At 30.1% G+C, this 23,820-nt stretch overlaps 1 protein-coding gene and 1 long non-coding RNA gene across 5 annotated transcripts; both read right to left on the bottom strand.

Moving 5' to 3' along the window:
* Positions 1-328: 328 nt before the first annotated feature.
* Positions 329-3,828, bottom strand: LOC113090191 (uncharacterized). 2 transcript variants are annotated; one of them, XR_003286928.1, is made up of 6 exons: positions 3,796-3,828; positions 3,538-3,675; positions 2,344-2,444; positions 2,059-2,264; positions 1,863-1,967; positions 329-430 (listed from the first exon to the last, which is right to left on the bottom strand). It is a non-coding gene; the product is annotated as an uncharacterized LOC113090191 (long non-coding RNA). The 2 variants fall into 2 exon arrangements; XR_003286929.1 differs by having other exon boundaries at positions 2,344-2,441.
* Positions 3,829-3,837: 9 nt separating this feature from the next.
* On the bottom strand, positions 3,838-19,022 carry LOC113090190 (uncharacterized). 3 transcript variants are annotated; one of them, XM_026256185.1, is made up of 5 exons: positions 18,456-19,022; positions 11,422-11,529; positions 6,413-6,751; positions 5,057-5,279; positions 3,838-3,891 (listed from the first exon to the last, which is right to left on the bottom strand). In XM_026256185.1, exons 2-5 carry the CDS (start codon positions 11,452-11,454, stop codon positions 3,878-3,880), a joined length of 609 nt encoding a protein of 202 aa, XP_026111970.1. In that variant the 5' UTR covers positions 11,455-11,529; positions 18,456-19,022; the 3' UTR covers positions 3,838-3,877. The 3 variants fall into 3 exon arrangements, with proteins under 3 accessions (XP_026111970.1, XP_026111971.1, XP_026111968.1); XM_026256186.1 differs by lacking the exon at positions 18,456-19,022 and adding an exon at positions 15,373-15,432; XM_026256183.1 differs by lacking the exon at positions 18,456-19,022 and adding an exon at positions 13,275-13,442.
* Between the last annotated feature and the right edge of the window lie 4,798 nt (positions 19,023-23,820).

The raw sequence follows: 23,820 nt of genomic DNA, 5'->3' as shown, positions 1-23,820 counted from the left end.
TGCATGTGTCTGTGTCTCTGTATGTGTGTGTATGTGTGTGTGTGTGAGTGTGTGTGTGTGTGTGTGAGTGTGTGAGTGTGTGTGTGTGTGTGTTGTGTGTCTCTGTGTGTGTGTGTGTGTCTGTGTGTGTGTGTGTGTCTCTGTGTGTGTGTGTGTGTGTGTGTGTGTGTGTGTGTCTCTGTGTGAGTGTGTTTGTGTGTGTGTGTGGTGTGTGTCTCTGTGTGTGTTGTGTGTGTGCGTGTGTCTGTGTGTGTATATGGTGTGAGTGTGTGTGTTACCTCTGTCTCCAGTCTGAACACAGTGTTGGTGAGTTCTAGAGTTTTCTTGGCTTTATCTCCTTCTCCAGCTGTAGTTCCTCCAGGCTCCTCTCGGCGAGCCACAGTTTCTCTGACACAGTCTGAGCGTGTTGTGTCTGTTTCTCCAGAGCTTCCTGAAGAACACACAGAAGATCAGACGACAACAGTCATATCCATCCTCAAGAACCAGCTCCCTGCTGTCAAAGCGCTTGATTCATGATATTATTATTATTAGCCATACATCTATATGTTGCTTATTAAATGCTATGAGTTTATGAAAAGCATGAAGCATTTTTAAGGGATTTATTTGAATAACAAAAGCTGCTGTGAATTACTAAAGCTGTAGAAAAAATAATAAAAATAATCCATCAACGATAATAATAATAATAATATGAATAAATAATATGAGTAATAATAAAACAAATTTTCAACCCTAATTTGCATTTTGCATTAAATAATAATAATAAATCTAAAAACAAATAGCTTTTTCTTTTCAGAATTTTTACATTGCTTATTAAATGACTGAATGATTTATTAATATATTAATATATAAAAGCATGTAGCATTGTTTGGGGTTTACTGGCATGACAGAAAGTGCAGTGCATTACTGAAGCACAGATACAAAGAATACAAACCATCAAGAAATAATTATAAGAAAAAAAATAATATACAATAAATAATAAAGCAAATGTCCAATTGTTACATAATTATTGTTACCCCTAAATTAAAATGTTACCCCTAAAGTAAAGATTTTATGGGGTTTAGAAAAACAATTTAAAACAAATAAATGTATAAAATAACATAATAAACATAACATTTTATAATTATAAAATAAATAAGTAATACAAAATATATAATATAATACAATAATTAAAACATTATTGAAATAGATTGCTTTATTTATTTATTTTATTTTAATAAAAACTAGTTGCAATAACATGATTGCTATTACATTTATATTTACATAAATTATTATTTTATAATGTTTAAATATAAACGGATTGCTTTATTTTTATTTGAGTTTATATTAAATATTCCTCTCTCTCTCTCTCTCTCTCTCTCTATATATATATATATATATAAACATATATAAACTATATATATAATTGTATTCTAGAACAATAAATAAAAATATCAATAATTATAAAATAAATATTAATAAAAAATTATATGATAATAATGACTGAAACTGATTGCTTTATTTATTTATTATATATTTGAATATTAACTAGTTGTATAACATGATTGCTATTTAATCAATATTTACATAAATTATTATTTATAATATTTTAATAAATTGATGGCTGTATTTTATTTTTATTATATTAATCTCTCTCCCTATATATATAAAATATATAAAAAATATATAATATAATATATAAATATAATATAAATTATATAAATATAATATAAATTATATAAATATAAATATTATAATTACAAAATAAATAATTAATAAAAAACATTTATAATAATAATAAAATACAAAAAATGAACTAAATAATATTACAGTAAATATAAATAATAAAAGAAATGTCATGTTTGCAGGTTTATTAGTGATTTCACCTCAGTGTCCTGTATTTGGTTCTTGAGCGTCTGCTGCAGGAAGCTGAAAGCGTATTCCTGAGTGTTTGCCTCGACCATCACCTCACGCGCCTCCTTCAGCTCTTTCTGCACACACACACACACACACACACACACGCGCGTGTTGATGCCCTGCGAGCAGCGGGGTGTGTGTAGGGTGTTGTAGGTGTGTGTGTACCTCTATCTGTCTGAAGCGCTCCTGCATGACGTTGTGTTGCTCTCTAGCTCCACGATCTTCTCTCGCAGACGGTTGCTCTCGCCCTGCATCTGTGTGTTCGTCCGCAGCAGATCTTCGTTGTTCACCAGCAGACCTCGCATCTCGAAGCGGATCTGGTTCCTCTCCTTCTCCATCTCGATGCTCTCCGCTTCCAGAAACTGGTTTCTCTGCAGCACATGGAACAGACGGGTTAAAACTAACATGCATCTGTTTATTCCCAATGACAGTAGTGTGTTTCGTGCTGACCCTGCGGCAGTCCTCCAGCTGTTTGGTCAGCTCCTGGATGAAGTCCAGTTTGTTCGGTTTGGTTTGGTTGTTTCGTGCATGAGTTGACTTGGAGTCGCCTTCTGGAGAGAAGACATGAGATCACGATTAATATTAATTATCCTCTGAGACATCAAAGTGCATGGTGAATAAACCTCTATTTACTGTTTGAAATAAATGCATTTATTTATTTTATTATTATTATTATTAGAAACTCTATAATAAAATATAATTAATAAATTATATATAATTATATCATATAATTATAGAAATATATATATTTACATTTTTTATTTAATTTATTTTTTCTTAATAGATCATTTTCAGTTCAAACTTTTGGGATCAGAACGATTTTTAATGTTTTCACAGGAGACTCTTCTGCTCATTAAAGCTGCATTTATTTGATCAAAAATACAGAAAAATGTTTTAAATATTCTGAAATATTATTATGATGTAAAATAATGTTTGTCTATTTTAATATACATTAAACTGTGATTTATTTCTGTGATGCTCCGCTGTATTTTCAGCATCATTCCCCCAGTCTTCAGTGTCACATGATCTCAGAAATCATGAAATATGATGATTATTATCAGTTTTGGAACCTATGAGAGTTTTTCTGGATTGTTTGATGAATAAAAAAGTTAAAAGAAGAGCATTTGTTTAAAATATAAATATTTTCTAACAATATACACTAGAGTTCAAAAGTTTGGAGTCAGTACATTTGTATTCTTTCTTTTTTTTTAACAAATTAAAACTTTTATTCATCAAGGATGCGTTTAATTGTTAAGAAGTGATCGCAAAGATTTAAATTGTTAGGAAATATTTCTATTTTGAATAAATGTTGTTCTTTTTTACTTTTTATTCATCAAACAATCCTGAAAACTATCACAGGTTCCCAAACTGATAGTAAATCATCATATTTTCATGATTTCTGAAGATCATGTGACACTGAAGACTGGAGGAATGATGCTGAAAATACAGCGGAGCATCACAGAAATAAATTACACTTTAAAGTATTTTAAAATAGAAAAATGTTATTTGACATCATAATAATATTTCAGAATATTAAAACATTTTTCTGTATTTTTAACAAATAAATGCAGCCCTGATGAGCAGAATATATGTATGTATAATAGTTTTCCCTAATATAATGTGAGTGCAGTGTCTGCGGCTCACGTCTCGTCGGCGAGGCAGACTGTCGTATCCCGGGATCCGTGTGCGCTGGCTCAGAGACGGACTGTTAACGGGACTCACGCTTCTGTTCAGACCGAACAGGTTCATCTCAGAGACGCCGGGTGACATCACTTCCTGTGTCTGTCAGAGCGGTCACAACACCATCAGAACACAAACATCACCTAGTCTGAATCAAGCGCTGTGTGTGAGACTGTAGGACACACACACACACACACACACACACACACACACTTTATTCACCTTAAAGTCAGACGTTCTGTTGAAGGGATTGTAAGTCGAGCGAGAGCGTTGAATACGGACTGATGAAACCTCGGGGAGGACTTCAATCCCAGCCGTCTGAACAAATACAGAGACATTCACATGTCACAAATACATTACTTTTATTACTATTAATATATATATATATATATATATATATATATATATATATATATATATATATATATATATATATATATAATTTATTATATTATAATATTTATACATAATTTATCATAATATTTATAAAATGTATTAGATTTATTTTAGATTATACAATTAGATTTATATGTATATTATTTATATGGTAATTAATATGTATATCAATAATTCCTATGATAAAAGAAAAAGCTACTTAAAACTAAATTGTTGTATTATAAACAAGTTATATTCCAATTATGTGTGTGTATATATATATATATATATATATAATATATATATATATATATATTATATTATATATATATATATATATAATTTTATAATTTTACTTTATACTTTTATTTTGCTCTGATTCAAACATATATTTTTTTAAATAAAAAATATATATTTTTAAATATTTAATAATTATTATTAAAAATAAAATTATTTAACTACTTATTAAAACAATATAAAATATATATTATTTTATTAAATGCAAAAGTTTAATTTAAATGATGTTTTTGAAACAGATTCGTTCCTTTTTATTCTAATATCATTGATATCCCTTACGAAAGGAAATATATTTACCAATATATTTCTTAAATATATTGTAATATATTATTTTCCATTTTTATTTTCTAATATAGTATATATTTGAATACACTGAATAATATATTGATGATACATATATTATATAATATTTAGCAAAATATACGAATGATCGCCTCTTTCAATATATTGCAATAGATTGGAAAAAATAAATATTAAATCCCATATATAAGAATATATGCCTAATGTAATACATTACATAATTTCATAAGGGATATTATTATAATATTAGATTTTTTTATGTCATACTGAAGCTTTTGTTTTTAAATTTTCTGTTTCAGTGCATTTTATTAATTTTGTTGCATTTTTTTTTTTTTTTAAGTAAGTCTATAGCTTTTCATCTTCTTAGTTTTGGTCTAGCTGAAGTGAAATAAACCCTGTTTTGTATTTCAGTTCACTTTATTTAATTTCAGCTAGCAACATTATTGATGATAATGATTTTATTCATCTATAGCCGATTAATCCTGGTTTCTGTGAGCAGCATCACACTCACTCTTTCGGACAAGCTGTCCCCGTCCCGGGACGAGAGCGACTCCATGGACCCTCGGCTCACAGGACTGACCCTCAGCAGGGCCCCGTTGGATCCGTTGGATCCGTTGGAGCCGTTGGAGCCCCAGGTAGAGCTGGTATTTGGGGTTGGGACGCACTTTCGGGGTCATGGGCTCGTCTTCGGACACAGGACTGCTGTGCTGCTTCTCGCCGTTTAAGCTGGAAAACTGTGAAGAAGAGAAACATCAGAGTCACACATCGAACTCAGATGAGCCGAGGACAGAGCTGCTGTTTGAGTCGTAAATCACAACACAAGCACAGATATATCACAGCAGATCAGATGCATGTTGTGTTACACATATAAAGCATCAAGCACAGGGTTATTACAGCTACCGTATTTTCCGGACTATAAGTCACACTTTTTTTCATAGTTTGGCTGTTCCTGCGACTTATAGTCAGGTACGACTTATTTATCAAAATTAATTTGACATGAACCAAGAGAAAACATTACCGTCTCCAGCCGCCAGAGGGCGCTCTGTGCTGATCCTGTAGTGTACACTGAAGACACAGAGCGCCCTCTGGCGGCTGGAGACGGTAATGTTTTCTCTTGGTTCTTGGTTCTAAATAAATGCGACTTAGTCCAGTGCAATTTAAATGTTTTTTTCCTCATCATGACGTATTTTTGGACCGGTACCTAAAACCATAATATCACTATAACAATATTTATCATGTTATTATATGTGCTACTTAACTGTAGTTTACGGAGCTATATTTGTTTTTACCTGGATTTATTTATTTTTATTATTATTTTTTCTGTCTTCTGAAATAAATAAAATGAGTATAAATGAATGAATGAATGTTAACCTTTATAAATAAAATAGAAAAAATATATATATATTTTTCAGTTAGTTTAACTTGATCAACAACTAAACAACGTAAAACGTAATAAAAAATATATATATATGTATAATAATAATAATAATAATGATGACACAACAAAATGACTAAAACTTAACAATTTAAATGCAAAGTATATATAAACGTGAAATGAAAATCAAACAAAATGCCAAAAAAAAAAATATATATATTCATGAAAAATAATCCTATTTTTTATAATGACAGAAACACAACAAAGTTCTTAAAACTCTGAAAAAAAAAAAAGCAGAACATTCAGAAACACACAAAAGCCATTCAAAATATTAGTGTACTAGTCTCCGGATGCTAGTAAACCAGCACATGCTCATGCAGTGAGTCAAGCGTGTCTGAAATCACAGCGCAGTCTTCGGCTGATTTCAGGAGGACGGATTCATGCGTGTCACGAGACGAGACGAGACGAGACGAGAGATGCTCGGCCACTTACTGGACCGGATTCAGGAGCGTCTGGCTTGTCCTCGTTCTTCTTCTCTGCTTCTCTCACTTCTTGTGCTTCACTAGACACCAGGCTCTTCTCTATCTCTCTGCTCTCATGTGTCATGTTCCCAGAATCCTGTGCGCTCGAGTCTTGCCTCTTGATCTTCAGCGAGCCGAGGCACGGCGGTGACCCGTCGAACCTGTAGATGAGATCTTTAACGCTTCCAGAGCGCCTCAGCGGCGTCTTCTTCTTATCGGCCGTCCAGTTCCAGTCCTCGTCCTCCAGCGTCACGCTCCTCACTTTAGACGAACTTTTCAGAGCATCTGCAATGTGTTTCAGGTCTTTTCCCTAGAAATACATCACTCTGATTCAACACACTCTAGATTATGTTTCCTTTTCTGAAGAAAAATGCAATGCAACTGTAATATTCCTGAGGGACAATGCAGAAAACACCCATCAGACGCGTCCGTGTTACGAAACACACATGCACCGTTTCACCCAGACAGAAAAAAAACAAGACAAAAGATCCAAAAATGAGTCAATATAATGAGTCACTGAATCATTCTTTCCATGCCGTGAAAATAAAAAGTGCACTAGAGTCTCATTTGTTAGACGATTTGTGCATGCATGTAAACATTAGCATGCATTTTAAGTTATTAACGGAAAATTCATATACATTGCATGAGACTCTCTTGCAATGGTTTGCAGAATATAATAAAACTGTTACTGTCAATATTATACGTATTTTTACATAATTGTAAATCTGAGACAGAAATCGTGATTTTTTGGGATCAAAATAATATGAAAGTATAATATAATATAAGTTTAAATGATTATATTATATAAGTTTATAAGTATACTATGATTGGGCACACGCTAAATGTTTTCTTGCACAAAAAAAATAATATATATATATATATATATATACACACAGTACAATCTTTTTTTATTTTAATTTAATTTTTATAGTACATTTTAAAATAACATTATTAATAATATATTTAATAATAATTGTATTATTATATTTAATGCACATGATATTTTCCTTAAAAAGCAACTATGATTTTTGGTTGGACTAACACAAAGCAAAAAGTTTTAATTTAACTATTTGTTTGGCTAAAGGAGAAATCAGTTGTTTTTGGGTTAAAAGCATGTTTCTTAGTTACATGTTACAACAGGGATTACAATTAATTCACATATTTTAGCTCTGATGCTCGCTATAGCAGCTCATTTACAATCCGTTTTTCCCTTCTTAAAACACAATAATCCCAAACAGCTGGCCATCAGTAAACATGTCCACATGCTCTCACACACACACACACACACACACACACACTAAACGCTCTGGAATCACCATCTTCCAATATATCAATTAATAAAGTGTAATTATGGAAAGGAGGTGAGTGGGTGATTTTGAGGCCTAATCCAGGGACTCGCCCAGTGCACTTCCCCAGGGACGCTGCACTGATCTCTGGGTAACAGAGCGGCCGGCTCCCCGGGGCCCTCTGAGGGGATTATCACTTATTCTATGATTTCTATGAATCTATGATAAAAATAATTTAAAATTTAAATTAATTCAAATATTACAAATAATAATAGCATCCCAAAATACTTAATAAAATATTTAGTGTAAATATTTCAGCTAGTTCTTAACATTTTAGTTTAGTTTAGCTTGATCTCATAAACTAAAACAAAAATCAAATTAATTTACAAATTTTTTTTTATATATATATATTTCAGTATATATTTCAGTTAGTTTACATTTTTCATTTTAATCTTGATATAATAAACTAAATCAGAAATAAAAATGAATAAAAACATGATAAAACTATACAAATGACAAAATCAATAAACAAATTTACTAAAGATTTAAATGAAAAAAAAAACAAATATATATATATATATATATATATATATATATATATATATATATATATATATATATATATATATATATATATATATATATAAAACAAACACAAAATATTACTAAAAACACATTAGTATCTCAAAATATTTAATAAAATATGTAATTTCAGCTAGTTGAAATTTTTCATCAAACGGAAATATAAAAGCTTTGCTTTAATTTAATTACTAAAACTAATAAAAATGACCAAATAAAACAATTTTCTAACACTTTAAAATTAAAGCATGAAAAAAAAACATCTCAATCACACTAAGTATTTTATTAAATGTTTTATTTCACCTATTTCTCAAGGCATAATTTCTCATTTAAATTTAGTTCAGCTTGAACTTGAAACTGAAATGAAAAAAAAAAAACAATATAGATATATCTACAAAAACTTCTAACAATAACAAAAACACAAATTACTAAATAAAAACAAATTCCAAATATTAATAAGAAGTATAACAGCTTCTCGGTGATGTTCAAATAACTCTGTGTGGCTAAAGGAAAGGTTTTGGGTTCATATATAATAAGATCATCAATAATCATCTTTACCAGGGTGCGAGAGAAGCACTGATCTCTGGGTAACGAGCTCGGAGGGGATCAGCGCTTAATCTATGATTTAATGTGATTCATTTCCACCAAATCTGATCTGATTCCCCAGAGCAGTACATTAAAATAAATGACATCATATAAACCTGTGACAGCCTGGCATTTATTAATATGACAGAGATGGATTAACATTATGAAGATGCAACAAATAAACTCCCAAAAAAATCCCTTTTTAACACATTTCCCCCTAAATTCTTAATGAAATCTCATTTTAGATATTGTTGATTTTTTATTAAAAATAAATGAATGAATGAATAAATAAATAAATTAATTAATAAGAACATACGTTACATATTATCCTTGAAGAAAATTTTGTTTTCAAGACAAAATATAGAATAGAAAATCAAAAAAATGTAAAATAAAATTACTGTAGTGCATTACTTTGAAGCCGAAAAAATTATAATATTTTTTAGTCTACAGAAGAACGTGATTAGATTATGTTTCACCGCGGCGTCAAATATAAAATAAGAAAATATATTTGGATTAAAGACCATAAAGAATGCAATGTTTGATGCATTGTGAGCTTTCTCCTGTTTAACGATCTTTAACTAATGCTGATGTTTGGACATTACAGTCATTAGAATTAGAGATTTATACATTTTTTGGAACATGGAAATAATGTCGCAATGCAAAATAATGATAATGGTCCTGAAAGAGGCTTCATGGTCTTTATGCAATCATCATTTCTGGGGATTTTGGGGTGGAACACGTTTGCATGAGATTCGCCTGTGAATGAGTGAAGGGTGTGTATGGGAACGAGACGCAGTGTGTGTGTGTGTGTGTGTGTGTGAGAGTGTGTGTGTGTGTGTGTGTGTGAGAGAGAGTGTGTGTGTGTGTGTGAGAGAGAGAGAGAGTGTGTGTGTGTGTGTGTGTGTGTGTGTGTGTGTGTGTTTCCTGTGATGCTGCGAGACATACAACTACATTTCGACACGTTCAGACTAAAATATGTGCAAAAGCTTATAAACAAAACCTTATAAAAACTAAATATTTATTTACAAGTTGCCATAGCTAGGTTAAATTAACTTAAATAACTCAAATTAATGAAGTTGAAACTGAAATAGAAAATAGAAAATATATAGAGACATTCAAAAACAACCTAATTTTTTAAAATTGCAATAAAGTTAACTTGAAAATTAAATTATATATATATATATATATAAATCAAATTAAAAGTAATAAAAAATACAGATACATTTAAAAAAGAATTATATGAAATAAAATAAGTCTATAATAAAATTGATTATTTTTTTATTTATTATTTATTATTTATAAATTTAATTACAAAAACACTTAAACTAAACCTGAAATAATATTATTTTAAAATATGCAGATATAAAAAAAGACAAAAAATTTAACTAAAATTAAAATGATAACCAAATAAAAATAAACCTGTATTGAATATATTAGTTACATTTTAATAGTTATATAACTATATTAGTTAACATGAACAATACGTATGTACATATACGTATTTTTATTAATCTTAGTTCATGTTAATATCAACAAATTACTAATGCATTATTAAAATCAAGTTGTAATTGTTAATATAAAGTACTGTGAACTAACATTAAAAAGGTTAATAACTGCTGTAAAAATATTATATTTATTGTTAGTTAACGCATTAACTAATGTTAACAAATGAGACTTTATTGTAAAGTGTTACCTAAATGTTGAATAAAAACAGTAATTGTTTAATTTTTCACACTGTTGTCTGCATGTTAAAACATCACACACACACACACACACACACACACAGACACACACACACACACACAAATAAAAACGCTCATATTCAAAATGCAAGAAATACTCAAGCTCAGTACTGTATATTATGTATATTGCAATATTTAATATTCAAATTAATTTCTGCATGCAAATTTTTCATGTTTTAAGCAAAATTTTAAAAAAAATTATGCCTACTAGGAAACTCATAATATAATAACCAAAAATAAATACATTTTTTCAACAAAAAAAAAAAGAAAAAAAAGTATATATAATTCAACTTAACTTATTTGAGCTTGTTCCCCTTTAACTTGACGTCCTAAAATAACTAACACTGATATAAAAGTTTATAATAAAAATAATAAGAAAAAAAGCTTTAAATAATAAAAATGACAAACACGCACAAGAAAATTCTAATTAAAATAAATACAGAAAATACAACTAAATCTAATTTCAAATATTATAAAAAAAATCTTAATGATACTAAAATAACAAACTAGCAGCATAAAAATTATTTATTGATACTATTGAATCGTTAGTATTTTATTCTTATTTATAAATCATAATTTCTCTCATTTTCCTTCACGGTCACTGTAAGAATCATAAGTTACTCATTTCTATGTATAGATTCATATTTAATATTTGTGTTTTTCAAATGTGAGGTTCAGAGTCAATTTTTAACCTGCGTTACATTTTTGTTTCATAAGTAACTGTTTTGGTTAATAAAGATTCTTAAGAGAAGTCAGTGGAACACGGGCTGTTCCTGTATTTACTGTACCGTGCTGGTCTCCTGCGCACTCATTACTGGCATCCCGTTGGTCAGTTTGTCACACGGTCGTTACAATCCCACAATGCACTTCAGCGGCTCTCGCTTCTCTAACGGCCACTAAAACACAAGAGAAAAGAATAAAGAGTCTGAGACATAATTCAACAATGAAGACATCACACTTCATGACAATTAAGCACAGTTCACCTCAGTCGAAGATTTAAGATTCAAGACATTATTTAGATAGTTTTTGTTTCTTATTTAAAAATCATTATATTATTTGTCTTATTTTTATCAGTTCCAATATACCTTCATTCATTGACACTGTAGACTGTAATAAAAAAAAAATCAGTATTTTTTTTTTATCATGCACATATTTTATATATAAATAATAATAAATATATATATTTAATTTTTTTATTTTATGCATTTATTTAACTGTACTTTTTATTTAATTAAATGTCATATTGAAAGGTTTGTCGAGATTTGAAAATTCCATTTCAGTGTTCGAAAATGTTACATTTAATTCAAAGTGTTACTTTTGAAAATTTCCTAGCAAAAGTTACTTATTTCTTAATTTTAAGCTTTATTTCATTTTATTTATTTTGTATTTAATACTTGTACGTTGGGACATAAAAAAAATTACATTGAGAAAAAAAATTTCATGACAATTTAGCACAGTTAATTTCCCCCAAGCTCTTATTATAAGACACTGAATATCCATCTTGTGAAAAAAAAACGTTATTTCAGCAAATCCGTGGATTCTCCACTAGAGGGAGACGCAGTGAACATAGATAGATAGATAGACAATACTAAAATGATATTGGAAAGTGAAAGACATTAGGCTTCTGCATGGAAAAGCATTGCTGAAGTTCAATAAAACAATGAACCACATGCTTTCAGGCACAAGGAGACCTCAAGTGTCTACAGGAAATAAAAAACTTCATAAACAAAGAAATGCGAGGAAGTCCAGGAAATGAAAGCGGATCTACAAGTTAAATATGGCATGAATCTGACGAACTAAACATGAATGACACATTGATATGAGATGAGCAGATGAAAAACTCAAGCGATAAAATCAAAGGAAAGATATAAGGAAGATAAAAAAACATTAAAATTAAATATAAATAAAAAAATAAGGACGAAACAAATACTAATTTATTAAAGAAATCATAAAAACATTATGTAAAAAAATGACAAAAATGATAAAACAAATAAATAATATAAAAATAATAAAATAAAATAAAATATAAAATAATTAATTAATTTAAAACTATTAAAAATAGTTTAAAAATAATTAAATTTAATACTTAAATTAATAATAATTAAGAAATCAAAAGTAATAACTAAATAAATAAATAAACAAATAAAAAATAAAAAACTGGCATTTTTAGATGAAAAGTGATTTGTTTGAATGAGATATGTTTGCTTTAATTGTTGCTGATTTAATGGTTTAGATTCTGTTTGAATGTCTTTGTCAGGAACAATGCAAACGATCGAGTGCTTTCAGTTCGGATTAAAGCTCTTTGTCTCCAAATAAAAGCACAGAAATCATAAAAGCTGCAACACATTCAGTGCTCATGGGATTACAAGGATCGTTCCAGTGAAAGCAGCGTTCGTTTCACAAGCGGCTGTTAGACTGACGTGAACTTCACGAGACAAGCTCCGACTTGAGGCTGTTCTGAGAGACAGACCAGACTCATTTTGGTTTGGAATTCAAGTCGCTGCAACAAATCATTACATGGGAACAAAACAGCCAAACCCTGGGTGACGTCACAAAGAGACCCGACCTGGTGAGCGAGAAGCTTTTCCAACAACAGCACATTTACTGGAAACAGCAGAGAACACGCCTCGCAGGAGCTGACCTGGAATATAGAGATGTGCTTCGACTTGATCCGTGAGACGGAAGACAGACGGAGCTGACGAAGGGCAAACCAGGACACAACCAACGGCCAGATACTGACAGACGCTCACAGATAACAACACATCCAGCTCCGCTTCAAGACTTCATTCAGCTGCAGGGAGCAAGCATTCCACAGGAATGAGAGAAATATTAGATTTAAATATATATATATATATATATATAAATATATATATATATATATATATATAGATAGATAGATAGATAGATAGATAGATAGATAGATAGATAGGAAAAATAAATAAAAAATTAAAGCAAAAAAAAAAAAAAAAAGAAATAGACAAACTTAAAAAAAAATATAAAAAAAATGAAAAAAGATGCAAATAATTAAAAAATAAATTAGGAAAAAAGCAAAAAATAAATAAATAAAAATAAGACAAAAATTTAAATAAAAAACAAAGAGAGAAAGAGAGAAATAAGAGAGAAATATTAGATTTAAAAAATAAAAATATTTAGATAGGAAAGATAAAAAAAAGCAACAAAGCAAAAAAGAAATAGACAAACTTGTAAAAAATAAAAAATTAAAAAAAGATGCAAATAATTAAAAAAAATAGGAAAAAAGCACAAAAAAATAAGACATAAATTTAAATAAAAAACTAAGATAAAAAAAGAAGTATAAATATAAGAGAGAAATATTAGATTAAAAAAATATATATATATATATATATATATATATATATATATATATATATATATATATATATATATATATATATATATATATATATATGAAAGATAAAAAAAATTAAAGCAAGAAAAAAGAAAAAGAAATAGACAAACTAAAAAAATATTTAAAAAATTAAAAAGATGCAAATAATTAAAAAATAAAATAGGAAAAAAGCAAAAAAATTATAAAAATAAGACAAAAATTTAAATAAAAAACAAACATAAGAGAGAAAGAGTGAAATAAGAGAGAAATATTAGATTTACAAAATATATATTTAGATAGGAAAGATAAAAAAAGCACAAACTTTAAAAAAAATGTTTTTTTTTTAAAATAAGAAAATAGCAAAAATAAATTAATTAAAATAAGACAATAAATTTAAATAAAAAAACTAAGATAAAAAAGAAGAGTAAATATAAATATAAATACATATGAAAAGAATAACAATTTAAATATATACAGAAGAAAATGTTATAAAAAAATTGAGTTAAAATGAATTAAAAGAAAAAGAAATGTAAAAAGACAAAAATAGGTACATTTTAAATAATAAAAGGAAATACATTTTAAAAAATATATTACATTGAAAAAGAAAAAGAAAGAAAGGAGGAGTAAGAGAAAGAGAAAAGTAGCACATGATGTGTGTTTACACAGAAATAAGAAGAACACACACACACACACACACACACACACACACACACTCATGCACACACGATGTCTGGTTGCTCTGCAGCAAAGCATGCTGGGATTAGTTTGATTAGTCACTAAAACCTCTGAACACACACAATACTGATGCAATATTTAATAATCGTCTCTGTTGCTTACACAATTATGCTAATTAATGCATTGTGTAATGCAAGTCCTGTGTGTGTCTCATTAACAAACATTATAACATTGTTATGTATTGTGCATGTGACATTTCTGCATGCATGACCTTCTAGATCTGTGTGAATACTGTATCTCACGATGCAATGCACATCCCAAAGTTTCCATAACTATTCAACGACACTGTAAATGACCCAGACGTAACATCATGCATGATTTTATATAGCTCTTTCTTGACTCATGATTAGAGAATTAAACCGGATTAAAAATGCAACACAAGCACATTTATTTCAGAGACAGGGACACGCCACGGCCGATCCCAGTGCACTGTGGGAAAGCACAGAAACATCGGTGACATCATCACCTTCATCAGTCAGTTTAGAGCAGAAAACCTCCTCAAAATCCACAGTAAGCCGGCAGATATCCAGCATAATGCAAAATGGAGCAACATCCGTGAAAATCACAACGAGCTTCATGAGAAAGTGTGCAATCAAAACCTGAATTATTGCAGCAAATTCATAAGACAAAAGACCTTACTGTTCTGTACTGTACTTACACATTCAGATGCAGAAACGCTGGTTAAGCCTTTGTGTTTTTGCATGGCAGCAGTGTTTGGGTTGGTTGCTGTGAGTGTGTGTGTGTGTGTGTGTGTGTGTGTGTGTGTGTGGTTTCTCTGCCTGATTGATCTCACGACATGAGAATGTGTGAATGTGAATGTAAAACACTCTTAGCAGTCTCTGATGAACTGAAACTAAGCTCTTTTCACCTGTTTAGGACAAACTCATTCAAATAACAACAAAACTGAGTAACTTCAAAACTTAGAATGAAACTCATCTGACATTTGAATGCGACAGAACAGACTTTCTTATCAGTGATTAATTCATATACAGTATAAAGAAGCAACACTTCACAATAACAATAGTATTTTTTTTCATGTGATCAAGTATTTAGCTTGTTTCTGGAAGTTGCTATCATCTTGCTAGCATTTTTGGCATGTTTAGAATAATTAGCACGCTTTTAACATATTGTTACCAAATTTTATCTTGTTGCTAGCATGTTTTAACACAGAGTTAGCATGATTCAGTATGCTGCTAGCATGTTTCTTGCATGTTTTAACATGTCATTAGTACCATGTTTAACGTGTTTCTAGACATTTGCTAGCATGTTTTAACACAGTGCTACCATGTGAAACAAGCATTTAGCATGTTTCTAGAAGTTGCTAACATTTTTGGAATGTTTGAGTATGTTGTTAACAATTAGCATTGCTACCATGTTTTAGCTTGTTGCTAGCATGTTTTAACAAAGAGTTAACATCATTTAGTATGCTGTTAGCATGTTTCTGGCATGTTTTAACATGTCATTACCATGTTTAACATGTTTCTAGATGTTGCTAGCATGTTTTAACACAGAGTTAGCATGATTCAGTATGCTGCTAGCATGTTTCTTGCATGTTTTAACATGTCACTAGTACCATGTTTAACGTGTTTCTAGACATTGCTAGCATGTTTTAACACAGTGCTACCATGTGAAACAAGCATTAAGCATGTTTCTAGAAGTTGTTAACATTTTTTGGCATGTTTGAGTATGTTGATAACAATTAGCATTGCTACCATGTTTTAGCTTGTTGTTAGCATATTTTAACACAGTTAACATGATTTAGTATGCTGCTACCATGTTTCTGTCATGTTTTAACATGCCATAACTATGTTTAACATGTTTCTAGATGTTGCTAGCATGTTTTAGCACAGAGTTAGCATGATTCAGTATGCTGCTAGCATGTTTTTGGCATGTTTTAACATGTCACTAGTACCATGTTTAATGTGTTTCTAGACACTGCTAGCATGTTTTAACACAGTGCTACCATGTGAAACAAGCATTTAGCATGTTTCTAGAAGTTGCTAACATTTTTGGCATGTTGGAGTATGTTGATAACAATTAGCATTGCTACCATGTTTTAGCTTATTGCTAGCATGTTTTATCAAAGAATTAACATGACTTACTATATTGCAAGCATGTTTCTGGCATGTTTTAACATGTCATTACCATGTTTAACGTGTTTCTAGACATTGCTAGCATGTTTTAACAGTGCTACCATGTGAAACAAGCATTTAGCATGTTTATAGAAGTTGCTAACATTTTTGGCATGTTGGAGTATGTTGATAACAATTAGCATTGCTACCATGTTTTACCTTGCTGCTAGAATGTTTTAACACAGAGTTAGCATAATTTAGCATGCTTTTAACATGTCACTAACATTTTTCTAGTCGTTGCTAGCATGTTTAAACACATTGCAAACATGTTAAGCAAACATTTAGCTTGCTTCTAGAAGTTGCTTACATCTTGCTAGCTTTTTTACGTAAAAATATAATCAAAATAAAAGTGTCATTTTTTTGTATTTTTTCATGTGAAGCAAGTATTTAGCTTGTTTCTAGAAGTGGCATGTAGTGTCATGAAAAATGTCACGATGTAAAAACTGATAATGGTTCTAATAAAAGGCTTGATTAACTGTTCTTCGTTTTATTTTGGGGATAAATATGCCATTGTTTCAGTCGTTCTCAGGGCTTCCTATCTCTCTTCAAGTGTGTGTTACATAATGCGTCCAACAGATGAAAACATGTACAAAGTTATGTGTAACAGTGATCTGTGGCATGTGGGTGAAAGGCATGCTGGGAATAAGGCGTGTGCGGGTGGGGCGTTCAACTCAAGCAGGCCGTCAGCCAGACACACACACACACCTTCTTCTCCCGCAGGGCGTGTGTGTGTGTGTGTGTGTTTGGGTGCGGCTGTTTTAAATATCGCTCAGTAAAGTTTAAAGAGGTGAAGGGCTCACGGTTACAAAACACACACAGCTTTAATCCAGCTCTTCCTCTGCTGCCAAATACACCTCGTCCCACACAATTCCTCAGAAAGGTGGTGCAGCTTACAATAATATCAGCGTCAGGTCAAACAGACTTTAGGATAAAAGAAACCTGGTTTATTTTTACCACTCGAATTCTGATAAATGCATTCAGATGTTCAGTAACCAACTGTCATCCTGTACTGTATGTAGGGGACTTTTCAACCTGTGACACTGAAAACTGAATGACTGAAAAATAAAATAAAATAAAATAAAATAAAATAAAATACACCTTATCTATGATGGGTCAGGTGGTGCTGGGGACACAGAGATAAAAAATAGAAAATATCTATAATAATAAAAAAAAACTAAATACAAAAGTAATAAATAAATAAATAATATACTCCTAATCTCTGATCGCTTAGATGGGGCTAGGGACACAAAAATGCTAAAATATAGAATATATATATAAAATAATAATATGAACTAAAAAGAAAGAAAGAAAAAACAATAGGTGAAAAATAAAGATGCTAAAATATAAATAAAATAAATAATAATATGAACCAAAATGAAGAAAAAAAAACAATACATATAAAATAAAAAAGAATAATATATATTTTTTAAATAAATAAATAAATAAAACACAAAAAATAAAATAAAATTCAATTAAATTAAAAAGGTGAAAAATAAAGATGATAAAATATATATAAAAATAATAATAATATGAACCAAAATGAAGAAAAAAACACAATACACATAAAATAAAAAAAAGAATAATAATTTTTTTAAATAAATAAACAAACCTGATCTGTGATGGATTGGTCCGGTTGTGCAACGGAAACAAAAGTGTTGTAATGTTGACCTTCAATCCTCGAGCGCTTCCATCTAGTAAACTGTCTTCAGGGTTACATATCAGGGTTAAAGTCTTTTTCTTTCACAGCAGCTTGTGTCTTCGTGGAACAGTTTTAAAGCAACAATAAAGCAAACTATTTTAGATGAACTTAAGCTGTCTAGCGAGGGAAGTTGTGGAGGATCTGTCAGTCAGCAGATGAACGGCCTGCAGGTGTAAATCTAACAAGCTAAAGCCTGAAACCATGAACTCATCCACACTGAAAGCACCTCGTGGAAATAACGCATTCATTTGGCTCCCGGCCAATCAGCATCTCATTCAACGGTTGAGACAGCAGCTGCCTGTTGCCATGACAACGTGACTCATTCCATTGGAATGCCGCGGTAAAAGTCCCTCCTGGACAAATTCCAAACTCTCAGATCCCTGTTGCTAGGAGACAGCAGACGCGGTGACCTTCCTTCACCCGTTCACTCAGATACAACAACAACAGCAGCACGGAAAACCAAATATTCCCAGCCAACACAGAGGCTGAGCGGGAAAAGTTGAGTTAATCAGCACTGATAGAGCAGGAATGCAGATCTAAACATTACAAGCTTTTTCAGAAACAGAGTCTGGATCATGATCCATGTGTTAATGACTGGGGATATAAAACAATGACATTTTCAAACACCACATGCTGCAAAATGATGACCATCTGTATAGAGAGCACAAAAAAAAAAAAAAAAAAATTACAATTATTATTTATTTATTTTATTAATGTTTTGGTTAAAAAACAAATATATAAATACAAATAAAATGTATTATTATTATTATTAACAACAATAAAATTATTAGCATTTTTTTCAGTTAAAGGTTTGATATAAGGGATGAAAATATCAATAAAATTGATTATAAATAATAAATTATTATTAATTTAAGGAAAATTAGATTCAAAATAAATAATTAATTAATTATTATTATAATTATTTATACAATTATTAGTCTGATTTCAATTAAAGGTTTGATAAAAATGAAATTATTATTATTAATAATAATAAGAAGAAGACAACAACATAATAGAAGAATAAAACAACAACAATACAATTTTATCCTTTAATCCAGTTCAACGTTTGATAACAAATATATAAATATTGCATTATTATTATTAATAATAATAATAATTTTCTTTAGTTTTCAGTTAAAGGTTTGCTAAAAGGTAAAAAAAATATATATATATATTACATTTTACAAATAATAAGAATACTAATCATAAATATATATTTTTTATTTTTCAGTTAAAGGCTTGATTAGAAAATCTATAAATATGAATTAAAAAGTATATTGTTGAAATTACTATTATTATAAATAGCAAATAAATGTGTGTTTAATTGAAATAGTAATATTTATACTTCCTAAACCATTATAATCTGCAGCCAGACGTCTGTAAACCAGACAGTTGTCCATCTTTATCCATCTCTAATGAGCAGAAACACTCAGAAAGCGAATAAACGCAGCTTGTGTTGTCTGCTCCTCCAGCAGATCCAGTCTGTGTTATGAATCTGCATCTCTGGACACTTCTATCCTCCGAACAATCGACCGATGATTATAGAGAGAGGAGTTCACACTTTCCTCAGAGCACTAGCTACAACAGATCGTTTATTAAATGGTCTGTAACGTACACCGCTGTTTTTGCATCAATGCAATAGACACTTGCATCCAGACGTCTGATGATGGACTGGATTTAGATGTTAAAGTCGTTGTTTCTGTAGAAGATCTGGTTTAAGTGTTTGCATCCTGAATGCTTTCATGAGTAAGTCAGACGGCGAAGAAACAATGGTTTAATATGACTGACTGCAAGTCATAAATCAAGCAAAACACACACAAAGAGAGACACACACACAATATATTCAGACGTCTAGACTGCAGACGAACTCCTCGATGCAACACATTCAATGCATTTTCACGATTTGTGACGAGGAATGACAGAAACATTGTTATTTTTCACTTATTTCAGCTATTTTTTCAACAAACGATTTCTACTTTTCATTTAAGCTGAAGCGCAAAAATAACTAAATGTAATAAAATCCAATTGAAAAATATTTTCACTCAGAACTTTTGCAAATAAATGCAAAGCAACATTGAATTAAACATGAAATATTAAAATAGAAAGACTAATATGGTATTTTCTTGGATAATGTACACCAACTATTTTATTAAATATTTTTATACAATTTAAAAATTTTACATATAAAAAACTGATAAGCAAAAACAATGTAAAAATACAAAAACAGAACAAAATTTATAAAAGTTAAAAAATTTAAATGATTAAAAAATATTATAATAAAATTCAAAATATATATATAAAAAAAATCTGAAATAAATTTTTTACATTTTTTTCGTTTCATTTATTTTATTATTTAAAACAATTTTATATTTCAATTAGTTACCAGACAACATTTCTCAGTTTCATTTAATTTATAACTAAATGTATATTTATATTTTTACAATGTATACAGACTATATATATATATATATATATATATATATATATATATATATATATATATATATATATATATATAAATGACATAAACAAACAACAAAATTACTAACTAATTAAAAAGCAAACAGAAAATTCTAAATAATTAAAAAACTACAATTATATGAACGAAACTAAATATAAATAATAATAAATAAATAAATATACTAAATTAACCTATCATCATCATCAGCATGCTGAAAATGCAGTAATGCCTCACTATCACTGTTTTATAAATGTCATTTCTTATCTTATCTTAATATCTTATCTTAGGGTGCTAAATACATGAATGTTATTGCTCTGCTGGATCTCGAACCCGAACCGAGCTGATCCCCGAGCAGCAGACAGGGGGCGATGTGCATCCACTCAGACAGAGTTTACTCACTATGAGTTACAAAAGAAAAACAACAAACTCCATCCCAATTATCCCTGATGTGGAGCTTAATTGTGCCTGAGACAGAAGCCCAATCAAGAAAAAAATAATTGGTGACCAAATATCGGGTGGTTGCCAAGTTTTGGGATTGATAATTCAGGGAAGCGGAAAAATACCAGACAACTGACTCCACACGCGACGAGGCTCTGACAGAAGACTGACGAGTCCCAAAACAAATGAGGTGTGGTCGTTACCGCACTGCACACATTATTACACGCAGAACAACACTGCACTTAATGATGTTTCACACTATAGGACTCCAGCTCAGGGATCACTCTTGCAATGATACACACTCCAAAATCCAGCTTTCAGTTACTGTACCACAGCGAAATTATGAATAAAATTAGAAAAATAAATGCATAAAATTTGAATAGAATGCATTAATAATAATAAAATATTCCAATCAGATAAAAGTAAAAATCTAAAAAAAATTAATACATTTAGCATTATTATAAACAATTATATATATTTATATATTTTTATAAAAACAATATCACCATTATACATGTGCCAAAAAAAAAAAAAAAAAACTTTACTAGTTTTAAGTCAAAGCATTTTTTTATCCTTTAAAAAAAGACACATTTATTGAAGAATTAACAAGATAGTATGACTTGTCAGATACAATATATATATATAGATATATATAAGATTTTGACAGTGCATATTAAGATACTTTTAGTACGCCGTGCATTTTTTTTTATCGTAAATGAAACTGAAATTATTTCAAGAAAATACCATTTCAATCTTTCAACTTCAAAATGTGAAACAGTCAGATGGAAACCGAGGAGCAGGATTGTGAATAATGACACAGATCCAGATCAGAAGCAGAGTTAATATAGCACTTAAACACAGCGTCTGAAGAACACTGAACACACAGCAGATCAGGAGCGTCTCCGTGGCCCCGGGCTCCTGCCGTTCTCATGCATTCAGCAAATAAACACGGTGAACACACTGTGCTCTCAAATACTGCAGGAGGCACGGTAATCACACTCATATACAAACACACACACTAATAATACTTCTTTTTTTATATAAATAGGGTTGCAAAGGGGCAGAACATTTCCAGTAAATTATTTTAACATTTTCCAGGATATTTTGAAAATTTTCTGAAACTTCCGGAAAGTTTCCAAAAAATTTACAAAAATAAAAATAAATAATATTAATAAAAACGATTCTCATTTTTATTTAGTTATACTTGATGCACTAAAATAACTATGGTAGACTAAAATAAAAACTATTAATTAAAAAAAAAATACTCTATATAATAAAACAAATAACTAAACTTTTAATAAAAAAAAAAAACATTCAAAATAATCTATGAATTATTCTAAAATAATAACACTGATATAGTGATGATATTATTTTATGGTGCTTTGAAATAAACATCAACTAAATTATGCCAATCATATCATATACCTTGGAATTGACATTATACTTATATAATGCTTTGCATCACAGGAATACATTATTTTTTTAAGTATATTCAAATAGAAAACTATTATTTTAAGTTGTAATAATATTTCACAATATTACAGTTTTTTCTGTATTTTTGATCAAATAAATGCAGGCTTGATGAGCAGAAGAAACTTCTTTCAGAAACATTAAAAATAGTAATGTTTCCAAACTTTTGGTCTGTACTGTATATATATATATATATATATATATATAATATATATATAACCAATTACCATAGTGTAAAAATAGCATGGTATTAGCATGCATTTCCTAAAGTTGTTTGTCTAAAAAAACAACAACAACAACAACATGGAAGATAATAGTGGTATTATGGTTCTTCTTGTAAGCATATGCACCAAACGTATGCTTCAAATCTCAAAAGAGAAACTATTTAATGCTAAACTGCTGCAGTTATTGGGTTTCAGTATTGTAAACATCCACCTGTGCAGCAGCGAATCAAATGCGTGCTGTTACATATGAACCTGAGGAAATGACAGCTCCTGAAGATCTCAGAGGTTAGATTCGATTGTGTGACACCTTCATTCTCCAACACTTCAGCTCCATGTTCTCAGGCCTGTTAATAGCATCCCACACATTCAGAGGAAGATAAAGCTCAGATGATGAACGTTACAGATTCAGCTCAATAATGCTGTTTATTAAAACCCTCTCTGATGATGTCATCCGCAAGCGCTTGACTAATGAGGTGCGTGTTTGTTTATAATGCTAGGTTTGATCCTGCAGCTCTTTAGTGGACGGCGGGAAATGGAATGATACATTGTAACGAAGACACTTTCACCTCATCCAGGTGAGTCATGGGTTTTTTGGATAATCACGTGGCAACATCACAGATGATTGATATGAGGAACAATTATGGAAGTTTGAAAGAATGCATTGAAGGGTGGCGCTCGTACC

The sequence above is a fragment of the Carassius auratus genome, unplaced genomic scaffold (genome assembly GCF_003368295.1).
Source record: "Carassius auratus strain Wakin unplaced genomic scaffold, ASM336829v1 scaf_tig00053278, whole genome shotgun sequence".
NCBI lineage: Eukaryota > Metazoa > Chordata > Actinopteri > Cypriniformes > Cyprinidae > Carassius > Carassius auratus.
The sequence above is the reverse complement of the archived record's forward strand: the minus strand, read 5'-3'. Positions and strand labels throughout refer to the sequence as shown.